The sequence below is a fragment of the Amblyomma maculatum genome, chromosome 10 (assembly GCF_055883805.1).
Source record: "Amblyomma maculatum isolate TAMU_Amacu chromosome 10, ASM5588380v1, whole genome shotgun sequence".
Classification (NCBI taxonomy): Eukaryota; Metazoa; Arthropoda; class Arachnida; order Ixodida; family Ixodidae; genus Amblyomma; species Amblyomma maculatum.
The window spans coordinates 50211202-50228114 of NC_139353.1; the positions used below are offsets into that span (position 1 = coordinate 50211202).

The 16913-nt window shown below is 42.1% G+C and overlaps 1 protein-coding gene across 1 annotated transcript in view; it reads left to right on the plus strand.

Annotated features, from left to right (window-relative positions):
- Nucleotides 1-15705, plus strand: part of LOC146176351 (uncharacterized) — a 41788-nt gene extending 26083 nt beyond the window's left edge. The window contains exons 4-7 of the mRNA XM_084580943.1: nucleotides 2070-2199; nucleotides 2418-2551; nucleotides 14241-14358; nucleotides 15045-15705. Of these exons, the coding sequence (XP_084437069.1) occupies nucleotides 2070-2199; nucleotides 2418-2551; nucleotides 14241-14358; nucleotides 15045-15282 (620 nt within the window). The 3' untranslated portion in view covers nucleotides 15283-15705. The remainder of the gene's footprint in view (nucleotides 1-2069; nucleotides 2200-2417; nucleotides 2552-14240; nucleotides 14359-15044) is intronic.
- Nucleotides 15706-16913: the final 1208 nt, after the last annotated feature.

Consider the following 16913-nt stretch of genomic DNA (forward strand, 5'->3'; position numbering starts at 1 on the left):
ACATTCTCTTAAAAAATATTTAAAAGTTTAATGTTTACGGTCAGAAATGAACAACAGCCTTGAGGATACCGCAGGGAAAGACTCCAAGGATGTCACACGCGTATGGTCATAATGTGCACAGGCGCCACACAGTATATGGGCTACTTTGCATTTTGCGCAATTAAAAAATGGCCCGCGTGTTTACGACTGAGGCCTCTTAATCAGGGATCACGTGCAGTAAGCACTGGGCCGATGCGCGGGGCATTTCGTGGGTTTGGTATTTCCTTGGAGACTGGGTGATCAGTTGATTATTGACTAATTTGGCGTAATCTTGTGATAGGCGCAAGAATTGCGGTCAGAAGCACATTCAAGTTGAAATCTGCGTGCTTATCCGAAACTGTTCGCTATGACTTCGTTTAATTATCGAAGTCACAATCGAACCGTACAATCGTTTTCTTCTTTTTAGAAATTTTTAGCATTTTTGCAAGATCTGTTCGTTATTCTAAAAATGTTGTAATCATCTTCGGGGAATTTATCCTTCTACGCGTGAGCAGCCTTTATGTGCCTCGTCGCCTATGATATCAAGGCTGAAGCGTTTTTTTTTTGTCCAGCCTAGATTGTATCTCAAAGCAGCTCCTTAATTTTCCAAAGCAGTTCACAAAGAGTTGGATAGGGCTTGGGATATTGAAGTGTGAACTAAGCCAGTTATTTTGTCCGTCCTAAACTATCTGGATGCCCTATTTAGATCATGTCATTATATCAACTGGTATTTTTGCTTTCCTAATTAAAATGGGAATCGAGCGAACAAGAACTATACCAAAGTGGTCCATTCGATTATTATTTACAATGTGCGTTATATTTGTGTAGTTCCTAGGCGATCGCTTACCTACTTCTTTTCAAAAGAATTGGAAGCTTTTGACAGGTACCCTTCGATTTCAATACATAGAACTGAGCTTGTGAGCCATGCTTGAATAAGCAGCGTCGCAGACTGAATAATTGAAGTTTGTGTTTTGAAGGCACCCATTTACTGATGTCATTCGATGAGCGCTAGAAAAATGCAGAGTGGGACGAGGGCTACCAAACTCAATGTCCAGCCTAATTCCACTATGGAGAGGATGATACTGGCCTACAAATTTAGCCTGGGCCACAACAAATTTGGCTCATTCACACTCAACATTTGACCGCGGCCGATTTGGACCGCAATCGATGTCCAACTTATTTCGACTAGGGTGATCACAAAGGCGGCCTGCAAAGTATGCTACAAAGTGTCAAAGTGTAGAAAAAAAACGCATCCGTCAACTGAGTGTCCGGTATCTTAAAAAAATTAGACAGAAACATAGAAGAGTGCTTTGGTGTGAGAATGCGAAATCATTTATCATTGTGCGCTAGCAATGTCACTGCAATTCTTTCTAAATTCATTAAATTTATTTATTATATTGAGCGTGGTTGTTTCTTCTACTCCCGATCGGCCATATTCAGGCCTTGGCTCTACTAAGCGACGACAGTGGCCGAGTATGTACGGCCTTGTAGAAAAACGTAGTCGAAGTGCGTTCAAGGTTACGTGTGTGTTTAACGCAATGCTTCACTGCGTAGGGACCGGTCATCATCATTTACTTCGTTGGCTCAAGCACCGTACTCCCTGGTTGCACTCGAAGATTATAACAGCAGTACGTATTCCAAACAAGCGTCAGTTAATGTACGGACCACATCGTGTTCACTAGGGGACCCACTAACACGTTTAAAGTCACTACCTTTCCTGTCCTAAGCAATGCGTAGTCGCCTGGCGCGCCGAAAAACCTGGTTCGAACCGTAGTGCGTACCAATTTATTTTATGAATTTGATCCTAATTTGAGGCCGGCCATCCCATTCATCGCTACGTTTTAGTTTACCATAAATCTTTGAAAACAATGACCACTATAACAACCACGTCAGGCGGATTTTGGCGGGAATAGAAATGCTTCGTCATTGAATAAATGTTCAAAATCTCGCAAGCGCCCAGCAAAGGTTTTTTTTCGAGTGCACAAGCGCCTTGTAAAATGCTGCATTTTTAACAAATACTAATCAGAACCTGCTATGTTTTTGTCTTTTAGGGCTTGATCAGTGCTCACAGCAAGCTGCGGGCCGATGCTACGACAGGTACAGTGAAGTGCTATGGGATCCACAGCTTCGTCCGAACCAAGAGGACAAATATGACGAGGACGCTTATAAGCAAGCTTGCAGGTAAAACTGGCTTCGTCATCGAGATGTTTATGATAGCAGTATATTACAGTAACCATGTGTATAAATGAATAGAAAGCAAATTAGCCTGAATTTATGGGGCAACTATTCAAAAGAAGGAAAACAAATACTCAAAGAAATTTGTCTTCACTGCCACATCTGAGATAACAAACTAGATCATTTGTGTCAAACCACAATGCTACTTTTGACGTTCTTCGTAGAGCCATCACAAGAAAGGATCCTTGTCACCTGAAACTCTCTGATTGCTCCGCTGAAGTCAGGTCTAGCCTCAGACACCTAGAATGGGGCTACGAAGCAATTCGAGACATTGTATGCAACGGGACTCCGTTGAAAGGTGAGAATCATCAGATTTAGCAACATAGTCGAACACACAGGCTTTAATTGCAAGATATCATTTTTACTACTTGCACTTTTGAATTCCGCTATAGATAAGGAGGCCTGTGAGTGAGCAGGAACACCTCTTGATACCCCTTGCCATGACATATGAAGTTATGTCACGTCCTTCCCATTCTCTGTTATCTTCGGCAGTATGCGTCGGTTTGTTTTTTCATAAAATTATCTCTGGTTCCTACGCCTGTATATATAATAATATTTGATCAGGCGTGGTGAAATGGTTTGCATTTTATGAGCACCAAATCATTTCCATGCAATTTATTTCAACTCAGTGGCGTTCTGGAAACTGCGAAAAGCACCGAAACGTGACCTGCGAAAAAAAAAAAAAACACAAAAGCAACAACTATGCAGTAAAACATTTACTATCTATTGTTTCATAGTTTTATGTCAAGACAGTGTTCAGCTTTGCGCAATGAAGCAGATTTTTATTCTGAAAGAAAAGCAGACAAGGTGCACACATTTTAATGAGAGAACTAGAGTGTGGTCAAAAATGAAACGCTTGCGTTCAGGGTATAAGTTTGAGACAATGCCGCCTGGTACATCCCTAACGGTTGTGAGTCGCTCATAGAGAAAGGTTCGAAAACAACATGTTGATAAAACTCTTGTGGCGTGCGTCAGCTCCGCACCCGCCAGAACCGGCTGACCTTCTCGCTTGTCCTCTCTCTCGGCCATCACTCTCCTTTACCTTGTGCCACCTCCGTGCCCAGCCACGGCAGCGGCTGGGGTGGAGCGTGCCTCCTTCTGACGCGCCACGAAATTTCCCTCTCTTGTCTTGGCCGTCGGACGCCTGCGCGTGGCTCACCTCCACGCTCACCTCTGTCGCCAAGCATCGAGGCACCCGTCGACGACCCATGGGAACTGTCCGGACCGGACGGAGCAAGCCCCATTTGACCTTGTGTCGCAGTCTGGTGTGCGCTGCTTGCGCGCCCGTACGAAGGCTCATATATAGGGAAGCCCCGATAAATCGTTGGCCTGCGGGCTATTCCTCGGTGTATTTTTGTCCGCGGTTACAGGTAAGGTCCGAGCTGTTTGAGCGGCGTCTGGCTCTGTAAGAGACTCCACACTATTTCCCTAAATAAAAATGATTCTGAGTTACATAGCGCAATAAAAATGTTCTACCGAAAATATTATATTTTTACCGCTGGCGGAAGTTTCGGCATATATGATTTGACGTAAAAGTGCAACACAGATCTCAAAAAAAAAAAAAATAATTTTTTAATCTGCAGAGCCTGTCATCAGAATGTGTCCGCAGTAATTCTCTGTAATATATTCTATGGACAATTTTCATGATAGTACCAAATTTTGGCATCCACTGTAATTAGGTGTGGCCAACCTGTGAATGCCCTCCAAATTTGAATGGGATGCCTAAAATTTGATGTCAGAATTTGACAAAACTGGTATCTAACCTAATTTGAGTATGGCCGACTTGGTTTTCAGTGCCACACCTGAAATTGCACTTCGTCAGAATTTGACCAAAATCAATGTCCAATCTAATTTGAGTATGGCCTCCTCAATTTTGACTGTCAAATTTGGGCAGGTCCCTCCAAACATTTGCTCCCGTGACCCTCAATGTTTACTTCCGACGAATTTGACCAATAGAAACGGCAATCAAGCAATGGTATTGAGGAAATGGAACTCTGAACTCGTAACGGAACTGGCATTCATATTGCATTTCTGCACATAAGCAGACTTTATACACACGAGTTGGTGGTTTTCCTTTTATGACTTGAATGGTACTCTAAATCTTTCAATTATTTCGGCATTTGAGTTTGTAAATTTGGTTTCTACATTTCTAAGCTTATATCTCATCTCTCTTTTCAGCCACCAGTCTTCCAATAGATTTTTCTGATCTCCACCGCATATTTATTCACCCGATCCCCGATATCTCTAAATACTATAGAATACCAAGGAGAGTGACTGCGCCTTTATCGACATCCAGATGATTGCATCACATTCAAGCATAAAATTCTAATTTCTTTCTACAGATTTACAACGCACTGCACATGCGTCACCTTCTCGGTTAACTTTTCTTTTTTATACGGCGTGCTCTATTAATAGGCAAAATGTACGGAACTGTCCCTTTAGTTATAAAAAGAAGATTCCTCCCTAAGCTGCCTATTTGATTTCAGTATAGTTGTACATACTGCTTTCTTCCATTCCATTACTCAAATTTTTACCTACTGTTTATTACCAGTTGTTTAATGCTCTTTATTTACCCGTCCTTGGTTGCTGCATACTTACAAGTTCGTTTATTATTTCTTTTCCTCTATTGTGAGCCAACGATTGTTCGTGCATTGGGTAGGCACGAGCAGTTCATCATCTAAGTGCCCACAATTTATGAACCAATTTTGAAGTTCTTCGACTTTTTTATTGCTTTCGACCCAAGGTTGCATTTTAAGTTTTAATGCCCGGAAGGATTTATTTGCAATCTATCTGTTTTTCTTTAATAAATCAGTATGGCGCGAGCGTCCTAAATTTGCCTATTAGTTCACAGTTCTTAAAGCCTTCAGCAATTTTCCTCTCTTCTTTCACCAAGTTCAATAATAACCTTGATCATAATTTTGTCTATTCCTGCGGATATGCGATTGGGAATATTTTTCCGCCTTTTTTCTAGTTCACATCGCTTGTTTCTAAGCCGCTTTCTACTGTCCTGTCCTGTCTTGCTCCGTCATTTAGAGGGGTTTCCCTATCAGTTCAGTTCAGTCGTTCAGTCGTGTCCGACTCTTCGTGACCCTATTGACCATGTCACGCCACGCTTTCCGGTCTCTCACTATCTTCCTAACATCACATAACTTCATCTGCAGTGCATCGAGGATGCCATCTAACCATCGCGTTCGCTGTCTGCCCCTTCTCCGGCGACCCTCAACCTTTCCCAACATCAAATTTTTCTCCAGCGACTCCTCTCTTCTCATCAGATGACCAAAGTAGCTGAGCTTTAACTTTAGAATTTGACCCTCCAATGAGCAGTCAGGGTTTATGGTCGACAATATTGACTGATTTGATCTTCTGGCAGTCCAAGGAACTCTGAAGAGTCTTCGCCAGCACCACAATTCAAACGCGTCAATTCTTCGGCGGTCAGCCTTTTTCACAGTCCAACTCTCGCATCCATACATCACAACTGGAAACACCATAGCACGAGTTATACGGATCTTGGTTGCCAGACTAATGTCTCTGCTCTTTACTAGGCGGTCAAGGCTAACCATTGCTCTCTTTCCCAGAAGCAGGCGTCTCCTAAGTTCATGGCTGCAGTCTCCTTCCGAGGTAATCTTGGAGCCCAAGAAGAGAAAATCTGTCACAGCTTCCACTTCTTGTCCCTTGATGCTCCAGGACTTGATAGGGCAAGACGCCATGATCTTTGTCTTTTTAATGTTAAGATTAAGCCCAAACTTCTCACTCTCTTCTTGTACGCGCATCAGAAGTCTCTTGAGTTCCGCTTCACTTTCTGCCATTAAAGTGGTATCATCCGCATATCTAAGGTTGTTGATACGTTTTCCAGCAATCTTCACTCCAGCTGAAGACTCGTCCAGACCGGCCTTCCTCATGATGCACTCTGCATATAGGTTAAATAGGCAGGGAGACAGTATGCAGCCTTGCCTCACTCCTTTCTCAATCGGAAACCAATCAGAAAGACCATGTCCAGTTCTGACTGTGGCCTCTTGCCCTTCATACAGCTTCCTGAGGAGACAGATGAGGTGAATTGGAACTCCCATCTCTTGGAGAGCTTGCCACAATCTGCTGTGATCTACGCAGTCAAACCCTTTCGCATAATCAATAAAGCAGAAGTAGATGGGTTTCTGGAACTCTCTTGCTTTTTCCATCATCCAGCGAAGGTTGGCAACTTGGTCTCTAGTTCCTCTGCCCTTGCGAAACCCAGCTTGCACGTCCGGAAGCTACCGCTCCACATACTGCTGCAGCCTACCTTGGAGGATTTTCAACATCACCTTGCTAGCATGCGAAATAAGCGCGATCGTGCGGTAGTTGGAACAATCTTTGGCACTGCCTTTCTTTGGAATGGGGATGTAAACTGACCTCCTCCAATCCTGTGGCCACTGCAGGGTTGTCGAAATCTTCTGACATAATGTATGCAGAATGTTAACAGCGTCATGGTTGAGTTTTTGAAGCAACTCAGCTGGAATGCTATCAATTCCGCTAGCTTTGTTCTTAGCAAGGCTGGCTAAGGCCCATTCAACTTCACTCTTCAGGATGCCCGGCTCGAGATCAGTGATCACAACCGTCTTATGTTGGGCTTGCACATTCGGGTCCTTCTTGTACAGTTCTTCTGTGTATTCCTGCCACCTCTTCTTTATCTCTGCGGCTTCAGTGAGGTCCTTGCCTCGTTTGTCCTTTATCACGCCCATCTTAGCACAGAAGCTTCCTTTGATATCTGTGATTGTCTTATACAGAGCTCTTGTGTTCCTTAATTGGCTGTTGTCCTCAACTGCTTGGCACTGTATGTTCAGGAAGGCATTCTTACCTCTCCTTGCTATTTTCTGAAAATCCGCATAGAGAACCTTGTATCTTGCTCTTTCCCCCATAACTTTTGCCATCCTCCTTTCATCAGCTTTTTGCAAAGCCTCTTCAGATAACCAGTTTGCTTTCTTGCATTTATTTTGCTTTGGAACTACCTTAGTAGCAACTTCTTGTATTATATCACGAACATCAGTCCACATCTCTTCGGGCTCTTTGTCTTCTAGATCTAATTCTTGAAATCGATTCCTCACTTCCACAGCATATTCTAACGGAATTTGATCCAGATTATACCTGAAAGGCCTTCTAGTTTTCTGCGTTTTCCTCAATCGAAGCTTAATCTTGGCAACAAGAAGCTGATGATCGGTGCCACAATCGGCCCCAGGTCTTGTTTTTACTGCTTGTATAGCGCTTCTCCATCTCTGCCGGCAAATAATATAATCGATCTGATTCCTGTACAGACCGTCCGGTGAAGTCCATGTGTACAGGCGCCTCTTGTGCTGTTGAAAATGAGTATTCGCTATGGTCAGGTTGTTTTCTTGACAAAACTCTACTAGCCTCTGCCCAGCTTCATTTGGCTCACCAAGACCGAACTTGCCTGTAATTCCGGATATTTCTTCACTCCCTACCTTAGCATTCCAGTCTCCTATGAGAAAAACGACGTCTGATGATGGGGTGCGGTCTAAAAGGCATTGTAGGTCCGCATAAAATCTCTCAACGTCAGCTTCTTCAGCAGTAGTGGTCGGTGCATAGACTTGGATAACTGTTATGTTGAAAGGGTGACCTTGGATCCGAAGTGAAATCATTCGGTCGTTTTTGGGGTTGTACCCTAGCACTGCTTTGCCCATTCTTCTGTTTACTATGAGAGCGACCCCATTCCTTCTCTTGGATTCATGCCCACAATAAAAAACATAATGGTCGCCGGAGTTAAATTCTCCCATTCCGGTCCACTTGAGCTCGCTGATACCCAAGATATCAATGTTCAATCTGTCCATTTCTCGCTTGACGATATCCAGTTTAACTTGCGTCATAGATCTTACATTCCATGTTGCTATGTGATATATCTCCTTGCAACATCGGACTTTCCGGTCGCTTCCCGACACATCCACAACTGAGCGTCCTTTTGGCTTTAGCCCAGCCGCTTCATTCGTCCTGGAGCTACTAGGAATCGCCCTTTGTTCATCCCTAGTAACATGTGGGACGCCTTCCAACCTGGGGGGCTCATCTTCCGGCGCCATATCATTAATGGTATTGTGACTGGCCATAGGGTTTTCTTGGCAGGAAATGCTGGAGTGGGTTGCCATTACCTTCTCCAGTGAATCACATTTTGTCAGAACTCTCTGCCGTGACCTGTCTATCTTGGGTGGCCCTACACAGCAGAGCTCACGACTTCATTGAGTTTCGCAAGCCCCTCCGCCACGACAAGGCAGTGATCCATGAAGGGGGTTTCCCTATCGCCGTTCCTTATTTACTCAACTATCCCTGATGCAAATTAGTCTACAGTGCCTGCTCCCTCCTCCAATTATCTTCTCTCGGTATCTTGCATTTCTTCCTTGTTCGATTCTTTTTACCTGGCCGGCTTATTTAGTTCCAATATTTATATGATTTATCTTCAGTTGAATCACGAATTTTAGCCGTCCGCTGATCTGCTGACTGCTTTACTTTACTTTGGATGGGGCCCTGTATTCCTAGTTTAGTTCCTCCACAAGAGTCCCATCATTGTTTTTTTTTTCCTCCTGAGATAACAGTGCCTTGCCTTCTCTGCCTCTCGGCGAATTCTCTTGAAGCTACCCGTCGTTGTTCGATGGCTTTCCTAATTTGCTTAATACATCAGATTCGTGGCATTTTTTCCATTACAGCGTTTTGATACCGGTACTTCCTTAATTTTGTAATTTATGACTATTTTTAGCCGTTTATTATCCGACTTTTCGTTAGGGTGTTTCCCAATTACTTCCTGAGCATCTGCTCCCATTTATCGCTATTTGTTTGTCGTTTAACTTTATGTTTACTTTTTTTTTTACTGAATTTTCCTTTTATTCGGGGCCCCCATCGGCAGAGTTGTACATTTATGATCACTTCCGGGACTATACTCCTGTCTTCGTTCATTCGTATCTTTGAGAACTTGTTATAAATTCCTTGCGGCATTAAGCAGTAGTCAATGCTCGTCTGCTGGTCCCAGAATTCCCATGCGATTTCTCCCTCACAATTAGTTTCTTTATTTACAATAACTTGATTGTGTTGCTCACGTAAATCTAGTAACAGCTTCCAGTTACAAAGCATGTAACTATTCACATCAACAATGTGGTGGTTCATGTCCCTCAATGGAACTACCGGCATCTTCTCTAAACTAGTTTATATCGTCACTGCGGCATTTAACGAAGCACCTGTTTTTCTGCCTGTATTTGCCTCTGTCCCAAAAAAAAAAAAACTGCTCATATCCATGTCCTTTTACCGGCAATTGTTCCTGATACCAAGCAATGTTCTTTGATATATTTAATTCTTTACTAATTCCTTTCACGGTGGATCAACAAGACTTCGTTGTTGTGCTGTTTCATCCTTCCCGGATGTGCCATCAATGAAAGGTGGATCTTCTAGACACCTGATATGTAACTGGAATATAGTGTGCACACCTATTTCATTGTTTATTTAGATCTTGCTTCATTGTTACCCATTCTCTCTCTTTTCACCCCCTCTCATTTTTATGTGACTGATCCTAGTGTTAAAATTCTTTTTTACAGTTACCTTTCTGCACCTCCACTTGGCATTTTGTTGGGCTCAGCGTCCAAGGTTACCCTTCTGGTTTACTTCCACCTATGCCTTTGCACGGAGGCTCCGCTGACCCCCCAAAATAAGCTACCGCCCCGCACGACAGGCGCCAGCCGATCTCTCCTTCCATTCTTCCGTTAAAATGAATATCATCTGAGTTATAGCCCTTCCCAGAGCCTGCTCCACTCACTTCCCTGTTTATGTCTGCCATTCCGAACCCTTCTTTCAAAGCTTAACTTTTTATCTACCGTTTACAGGCACCACGGCCTTTGCAAAATTTTCGTTTTCTCCTAGCACCTTCGGAACAACACACCACGATCTGCACTTGGTGTGCTATCGTCCATATATCCCCATAAATTCCTCTTCTAACTTTTCCGCCATTTGTGCTGCGTCATCCCTGAGCACATCATTTAGTCCCGCTGCTACCATCACCAGATTGTGCCCTTATGCACTCTTCGACATCCTGATCTTTGTCTTTACAAGGGCAGCATTCACTCTTCTCCCTAAAACGTTTTTACTGATAATCGCTTATCACCAATTACATGCTCCATGATATTTTTGCACCATCCGGCGAAAAGCACCTGGACTCTCTCTGTCTCTCTTCATTTCATCTGCTGGCTCCTGTTTTCTATTATATATGGCCTTCCTTCTACTTTGTTCGCTACATCTCCTTCTATTTCAGGCTTCCTAGCTAAAACCTCTTGCTAGCTACCTCTCCCAATCCAGCTCCTCGAGATCTAATTTTTCAGCAGTCAGAGCGAAATGCTCCCCAGCTGTCATCAGCAGTCGTAAACGAAATGAGACCATTGTCTCGCACTTGATGACTGCCGTTTCGTCGAGTTTGAGGCAGTCCGAGCCACGGTTTCCCTCATTTGTGTTGCGTCAGTGGACGTATGTACTGTTACGTAGCGCTTGTCCCGTCCTCATCTTGTCCTTCGTCGTTTTTTGCGCTTTGGTTTGTTGACGATGAACCAACACGCCCAAACATTTTCCCTTCTGACATAAGTACGCAGATTTTACTCCGGGTGCCAGTGCGGCCGATCTGAATTCAAGTGAACTCTGAAAGCTTATTCATTCAAGTGTCCAATAAGAAAGGAAAGGCAGTTTTGAAGAAATTTTGTTTGGTTTATATTCATTTCATTCGTGGTATGTGACATTAGGCCAGTAACATTTGGCCAGAAAACCGCCTTTCTTTCTTTCTTTCTTTTTTTATTTGTTTCTTAGGCATTTGCCTAAAAGGAGGCTGAGGCTAAAGGCGCGGTCGCCTGACGTGGCCTCAGCCCACTGCTACATGATCAGTAAGCATCGAAAATACAATATTGCGGCAGGCTGGCACACAACTGTAGCCTTGATCAGGACATAAAAGGAAAGAAACAAAACAATACTGACATTTGTGTGCAGTGTGTGCAAAATAATTATATGTAGGTACAATATGAATATAATGAAGACACCTAATAGGCACAATTTTACGATGAGTATCACAGGCATACAAAAATAATGAAAGTTAAAGAAATGTACACAGTACAAAACCCTATATCAGACAGGTGAGTATTTCCCTTTTTTATATTTAAACCATAAGACAAGTAAACAAATAGACAGTCAATTACAGATTACACTGGACAAACAATTTAAGTACAATAACTCACTGGTAAGCAAACAAAGAAACATTGACGAACAAATCATCTAAAGCATGCGCGGGCGGATTAATATTACTGAGAGTATGCAATATCACTTCACAAAAAAAATTTCTTACAATCTTTCTTGAATGCAGAAAAGGGTTGATAGTAATTTATGGGGATATCTCTTCTATTGAACATGTTTTTAGCCTGGAAAGACAGTGTTTTGCGCCCATAATTTGTTCTGGTTATAGGCATCTTTAATTTAGCAGTCCCTTAAATGAGTGGTTTCCGAAAAGGTGCAATGCGTCATCGAAAAAAAAAATGTCGCGAGCATTCATCGTCATGTTCATGTCTGTGTTGAGGTCCTGTAGTCGGTGGATAGTGACAGTGTGACGCTGTCACGTCCTGAAAGAGAGGGCATGATAAATTTTTAAAGAGAAAACCATGGGAGCAAGTAAAAATATCATTTGGCTTAGAGGCATAAATCAGGAAATGATCTTGCTTAAAATAACTTAATTGCGCAAGTAGTTGACTGACATTTCTTATTTAAACATAGAAAACAATCATCAAACACATAAGACAAACTTATGACTCTGTCCTTCTCCACTGCCACGGAAAGACGTCGTGATTATTGTTGTGATGTCAATGGCTGTTAAGCCAAACATGGCCATCCGGGTGCAATAACCATTTTTACCCAGATATGGTCTCAGAATGGCCTTTGGCGGCAATATATATGTGAGCTGCTATATAGCTGGATTGTGCCATATGATACTACGTTTTTGAATAAAAATAAAAGGCCGCCAAATTGTATAAACTCGGTCGTTGATAAAAAGGAGCAAAGTTTATCATTTATCGGTAGCAGCCTTCTCTACTGGACTGCTCTAGTGTCCTAGAAAGTTGAGCGCTATTTACTTATTAGTCAGAATTTAATGTCTCTTCGTACAGTCGGACCTAAATAGATTTTTTTTTGCATCAATGGTTGCACAAGGTTGTTCAAAATGCGAAAACAACAAAGCTATAATTTTTTGTGAATATACTCGGAGAAAACTAAACAATACGACGTTTATTTCACTAAGCTTGCCACGATCAGTACATTTTTAATAGACGCTGAAGTACCACCAAAATGAACGCAGATCCAAAATAAAAGAAAGCGGCAGTGCCTTCTTTTTCTGCAGCTTGCCTCGCTCGAGAATTCCCTAAACGCATATTTGCAATATTCACGCACAAGTTTATATTGTTAACTGACCGTACGGTGTTAGGCAATATTTTATTCCATCTAATTTTTAGAGTGAATATATTGTCTTTTCTGACCTGTAAGTTCTAACCACGAAAAAAAAAAAAACTCCACTTTGACATTCTGCCGTCTTATTTTGTAATGTACGCGTAATTGCTCCGCGATGATCTCGTTATGAGGCCACATTAAAGACATGATCACTGAAATTTACCAAATATACACTGCCATTACTCCGGTGCATTAGTTATAAAAAGGGACGGCAGTCGCTTTTTGATGGCGAAAAGCAAGTATTAAAGAAAGATGCTACGTTCATTTCGATAAGTTGAACGACTTCATCGTTAGCGGCTGCCTTTCAAAAACTTGAAGTGTTAGTGAATCAATGAATTATTGAACCACTTTCTTTCTAACTCTCTGACCATAAATCGGCCACCATAGAGGGTGGCGTGAACCCTTGATTTCCAGCTACCTCTCCGGCTATTTTGGTTAGCTTCCTTTTGTGCACGAGGTTTTGGTCGAGCAGACTCGTCTCTCAGTATATATTTCCCATTTCAGCCTCTCTTATCTCGGTACATGTTAATAAAATGCGTAAAAAAAAAACAAAATAGACTACCATCCTTATAGCAACATAGTAATTCTTAGTCTGTACGTATCGTGCACGATTCACCTTTTGAAAAAAAAAAAAAAGATTGCATAATAGCACATGCTCGTTCCGGATAAAGGTGCGAAAAGATAGAATACCTAATCAAGCGAGCAAACTTATATCCAACCTGCTTGCTTATTTTGTTGCTGGGATGCAAAATGGGTAGTATGCTTGTATTTTTTTCATAATAACCTTTTGCCTATTCTTATTCCAAGCAGAATTCACCCGACACACGTGAGTATTGTCCCAATCGCGCAGCAGTTCTTATTTTCTAACCTCTCCGAGGATTGCTCTAGCTATTAGCAAGCGGAAGAGAAAAACGCGAACTATTGGTCCATGTTACAACATCACATATCTAAAAACATTGCATGGGTGCACTTCAAGCTCCTTCCGTGCGGAAGCGAGAAAGCATAAGTAGCTCCTGGCCTACTTTCATTATGAGCTCGTTCTGCGTTTCGTAGCTTTTAGGATCCATACAATTATATTTTATTTTATTTTAATCATGATTTTTGTCTTTATCAATATAGTTAGTAAATTTATCAAATGTATCATTTATCCTTTTACTTTTGTCTGATTTTTGTTGCTCACGGTTATTTAACTTTAGTTACAGATATTTTTATTTTGTACTTTATTATGTTTGAGTAAATCAAAAATTTTATACTTGTTACCACGCCACTAGAACCACTTCCACCGGTCGCATTTTGCGCACTACTTTCGGCCTCAGGTTTGGTGTCTCATGAGGCGCATAACGCTTTCGACTCAATAAAAACACAACTCATCTCATTGTGGAAAGTAGCATAGAATAACATATGTAATGCCGTTCAGTGGTTCGCAAATATTCCGTTAAACAGAACGACGCGTAAGGATGTTGGTTTCTCATTTTAAACCATCATCTTTCCCACAGGTTTCGCAGTTGCCTCAAGGTGTATTGACCGCATAAAACTTGTTACCTGTTTGGACTCAAACCGACCCCGCTTTGAGGCTGGACAGACGCGGCCCCCTCTAGGTCATCCCTTTTGCCAGTAAGTTTTTCATTGATGGAATAATCATTCCTTGCCGCGTATTTTTGTTAAGCAAAATGGGGTAGATCGACAAAACTTCAGTCATGGTTTGTTTTATGCGTTTCTAATGATTCCAACCTGCTCATCCAAATGCATATTATTCACAGTTCTTACACAAGTACCGCGGAGATGGTAGCCATCCCTAAAATTTAATCGAAACATTCGCGAGTACCCTGTGTATCTGCCTTAGTATTTGAAATGATTGGTATTCGGAAGAGGGAGCTCTAGAAGTTCTGCAAGCCCGATAGGAATTCATTTTTTATTAATTTTCTCATTTTCGCGTAGTTATTACGAATCGTGGACACGTCGGAATTGTAGCCTGATATTCATTCCTAGGTAGGAGGAGATCTGTATAATAAGCGTCCTACAGCTTCTGTTTTGCCGTTGTTCTGTAGTAAAACACAGCAAAGCCATCAGTGTAAAGGCAAAGTTAAATAAAAGGGACGTCATAAGTATTTCAAGATTGTGTTGGGAACACGGTTTTGTTTTGGTTTCGTTGTTCAGTTTGTTCATGAATACTTGTACTTCGGGCAGGGTAGTAACAAAATAATTTGGCTCAGTGAACTTATCCTGATCTATAATTCACGACTGAAATGAACCACTTTCTGTGCAACAAGTTAACTGTAGAACTGTTCGCTTCGTTTCAGAGAGTACGAAGGAGCAATCAAGTGCTACGAGACATGCTTCAAATCTTCGTGCCAGTTACCACTCGAACAAGCCAACGCTACTTTTGCCAGGGCCTACGATACTCTGGCGGTTCTCAGAGGTTGCAAGGTTTCCCCCTTAGGTCCAGAGGATTCAAATTCGGCCGCGGCATTTTTGGAACCACAGAATCCATTGGCAGTTCTCATGCTGGTGTTGTTGCAGCGCTGGACGGCCCGGTGAAAAACCGCAGGTTGAGCTGGAAGACCAACGGCTATAGTATACTCACACTAATGTTCAAAGCTCTACACAGAATCGCCCCAGTATGCAACTTTAAATCATTTGCACACTTCTCTACGTCTTCAATCGCATTCCTGTCTACGGGAAAAACACCTCGGCATGAACTCGTCTGAATATGAAGCATGACACACATTTCTGCCATTCTGGCACGTTTTTTCTGTGAAAGTAATATTTCTAATGCCCTTGAACCCTTAAAGTACAATAAAAAATATATTCCGTTCGACTTTCGTATAACCTTTTTTTTTATCAAGTAGGTCGTGTTGATAAAAAAAAGAATAAAGTTTTATATTTATCCTATAAATTTTGCATAGTGTTGTCAGAAACAGCTGAAAACTGATGCGTCCTCAGGTTAAAAAAGGAATGATTAACATAAAAATGCTGTATTGACGATTTTTTGAAGCATGGAGAAAATGATTTCTTGTGAAAGGTGTTCACGGAACTTCAAACAAGGAATAAAAACAACTGACGCAAAGCTTGGTGAAACCAACAACATAATGTTTGGCGCCATGTAGTGCTCCTTAGAACATTTTTTTTAATTCACGCTAATTAGTTATTTATTACGCCAAATGTTGAATATTCATACAGATGGCGGCCAAGCGCGTTTAATTAATTTGCAGTGGTTTAGAAACGACGTACCCAATTTTTCTACCAATTTACTTCCGATGTGGGTTCTTTTCCGGGGTCTGAAGAAAGCCCGAGAAATATATAAAAATAAACTTCTGGTGGCTGCATTAATATGATACTATACTGCAGGGCTTCCAGCAGCATTGGGCACGTACGAAACGAACGCGCTAATCTTTGCACATCTGAGCAGCCGCCACTCGGTTGAATTGCTGGCGCGATAGAACAGATAAACCAGACAGACGTTGCCTTGAATTAGGCAACTTTCGTAATTCTTAAGTCCATTGTTCTTGTGTTAGTGTGACAGCTTGTTTCAAAATTCTGGCTATGTTCTCTGTCGGTGGACTGCTTGTAATTTATTACTGGCCTTGGCTGGCGCTTTCCATGTATGGACGCAATAAGCTTATGCACTGTCAAGGCAGCTGACGGTGGTATCGACCGCTTCAGTGCACGCTTCAGTGATTCAAAACGCATTTAACAGTGTTACAATACGGTAGTGCAAGGGGCAGTCATGTGGTATTTGTTTAAATTTCAAAGGCGTTCTTGAAATGCTGAAAAAAAAAAAAAAACGAACGGCCACGTCGGACGTGAGCTGGTAGAAAAGTCTCATGCGGTTGTTACAGAACCATGGCTACAACTTAATAAAATGGAATGGGCCCTAAACTTAGCTTCCCATATATCCCATGCTCAGTGATAATGCCGAGATCAAAAGATGTCGACTGCCGCGTTCAAGAAAAAGGCAGAAGGAAACACTCCATCGGAGCACCCCTGCTGCGGTGAGATGGCCGCTACTAGACTGTACTGATCGTGGAAGCACATAATTTAAGCGCCGTGCTTTCCACGATTCCGCTGGTGTGGTTACGGGACAGCACAGCGTGCGCTTAATTTGTGCTACTTTTGTTGTGAATAAAGAACTGCTGCATTGAAATACATCTGTTTTACTTCTTTAGATG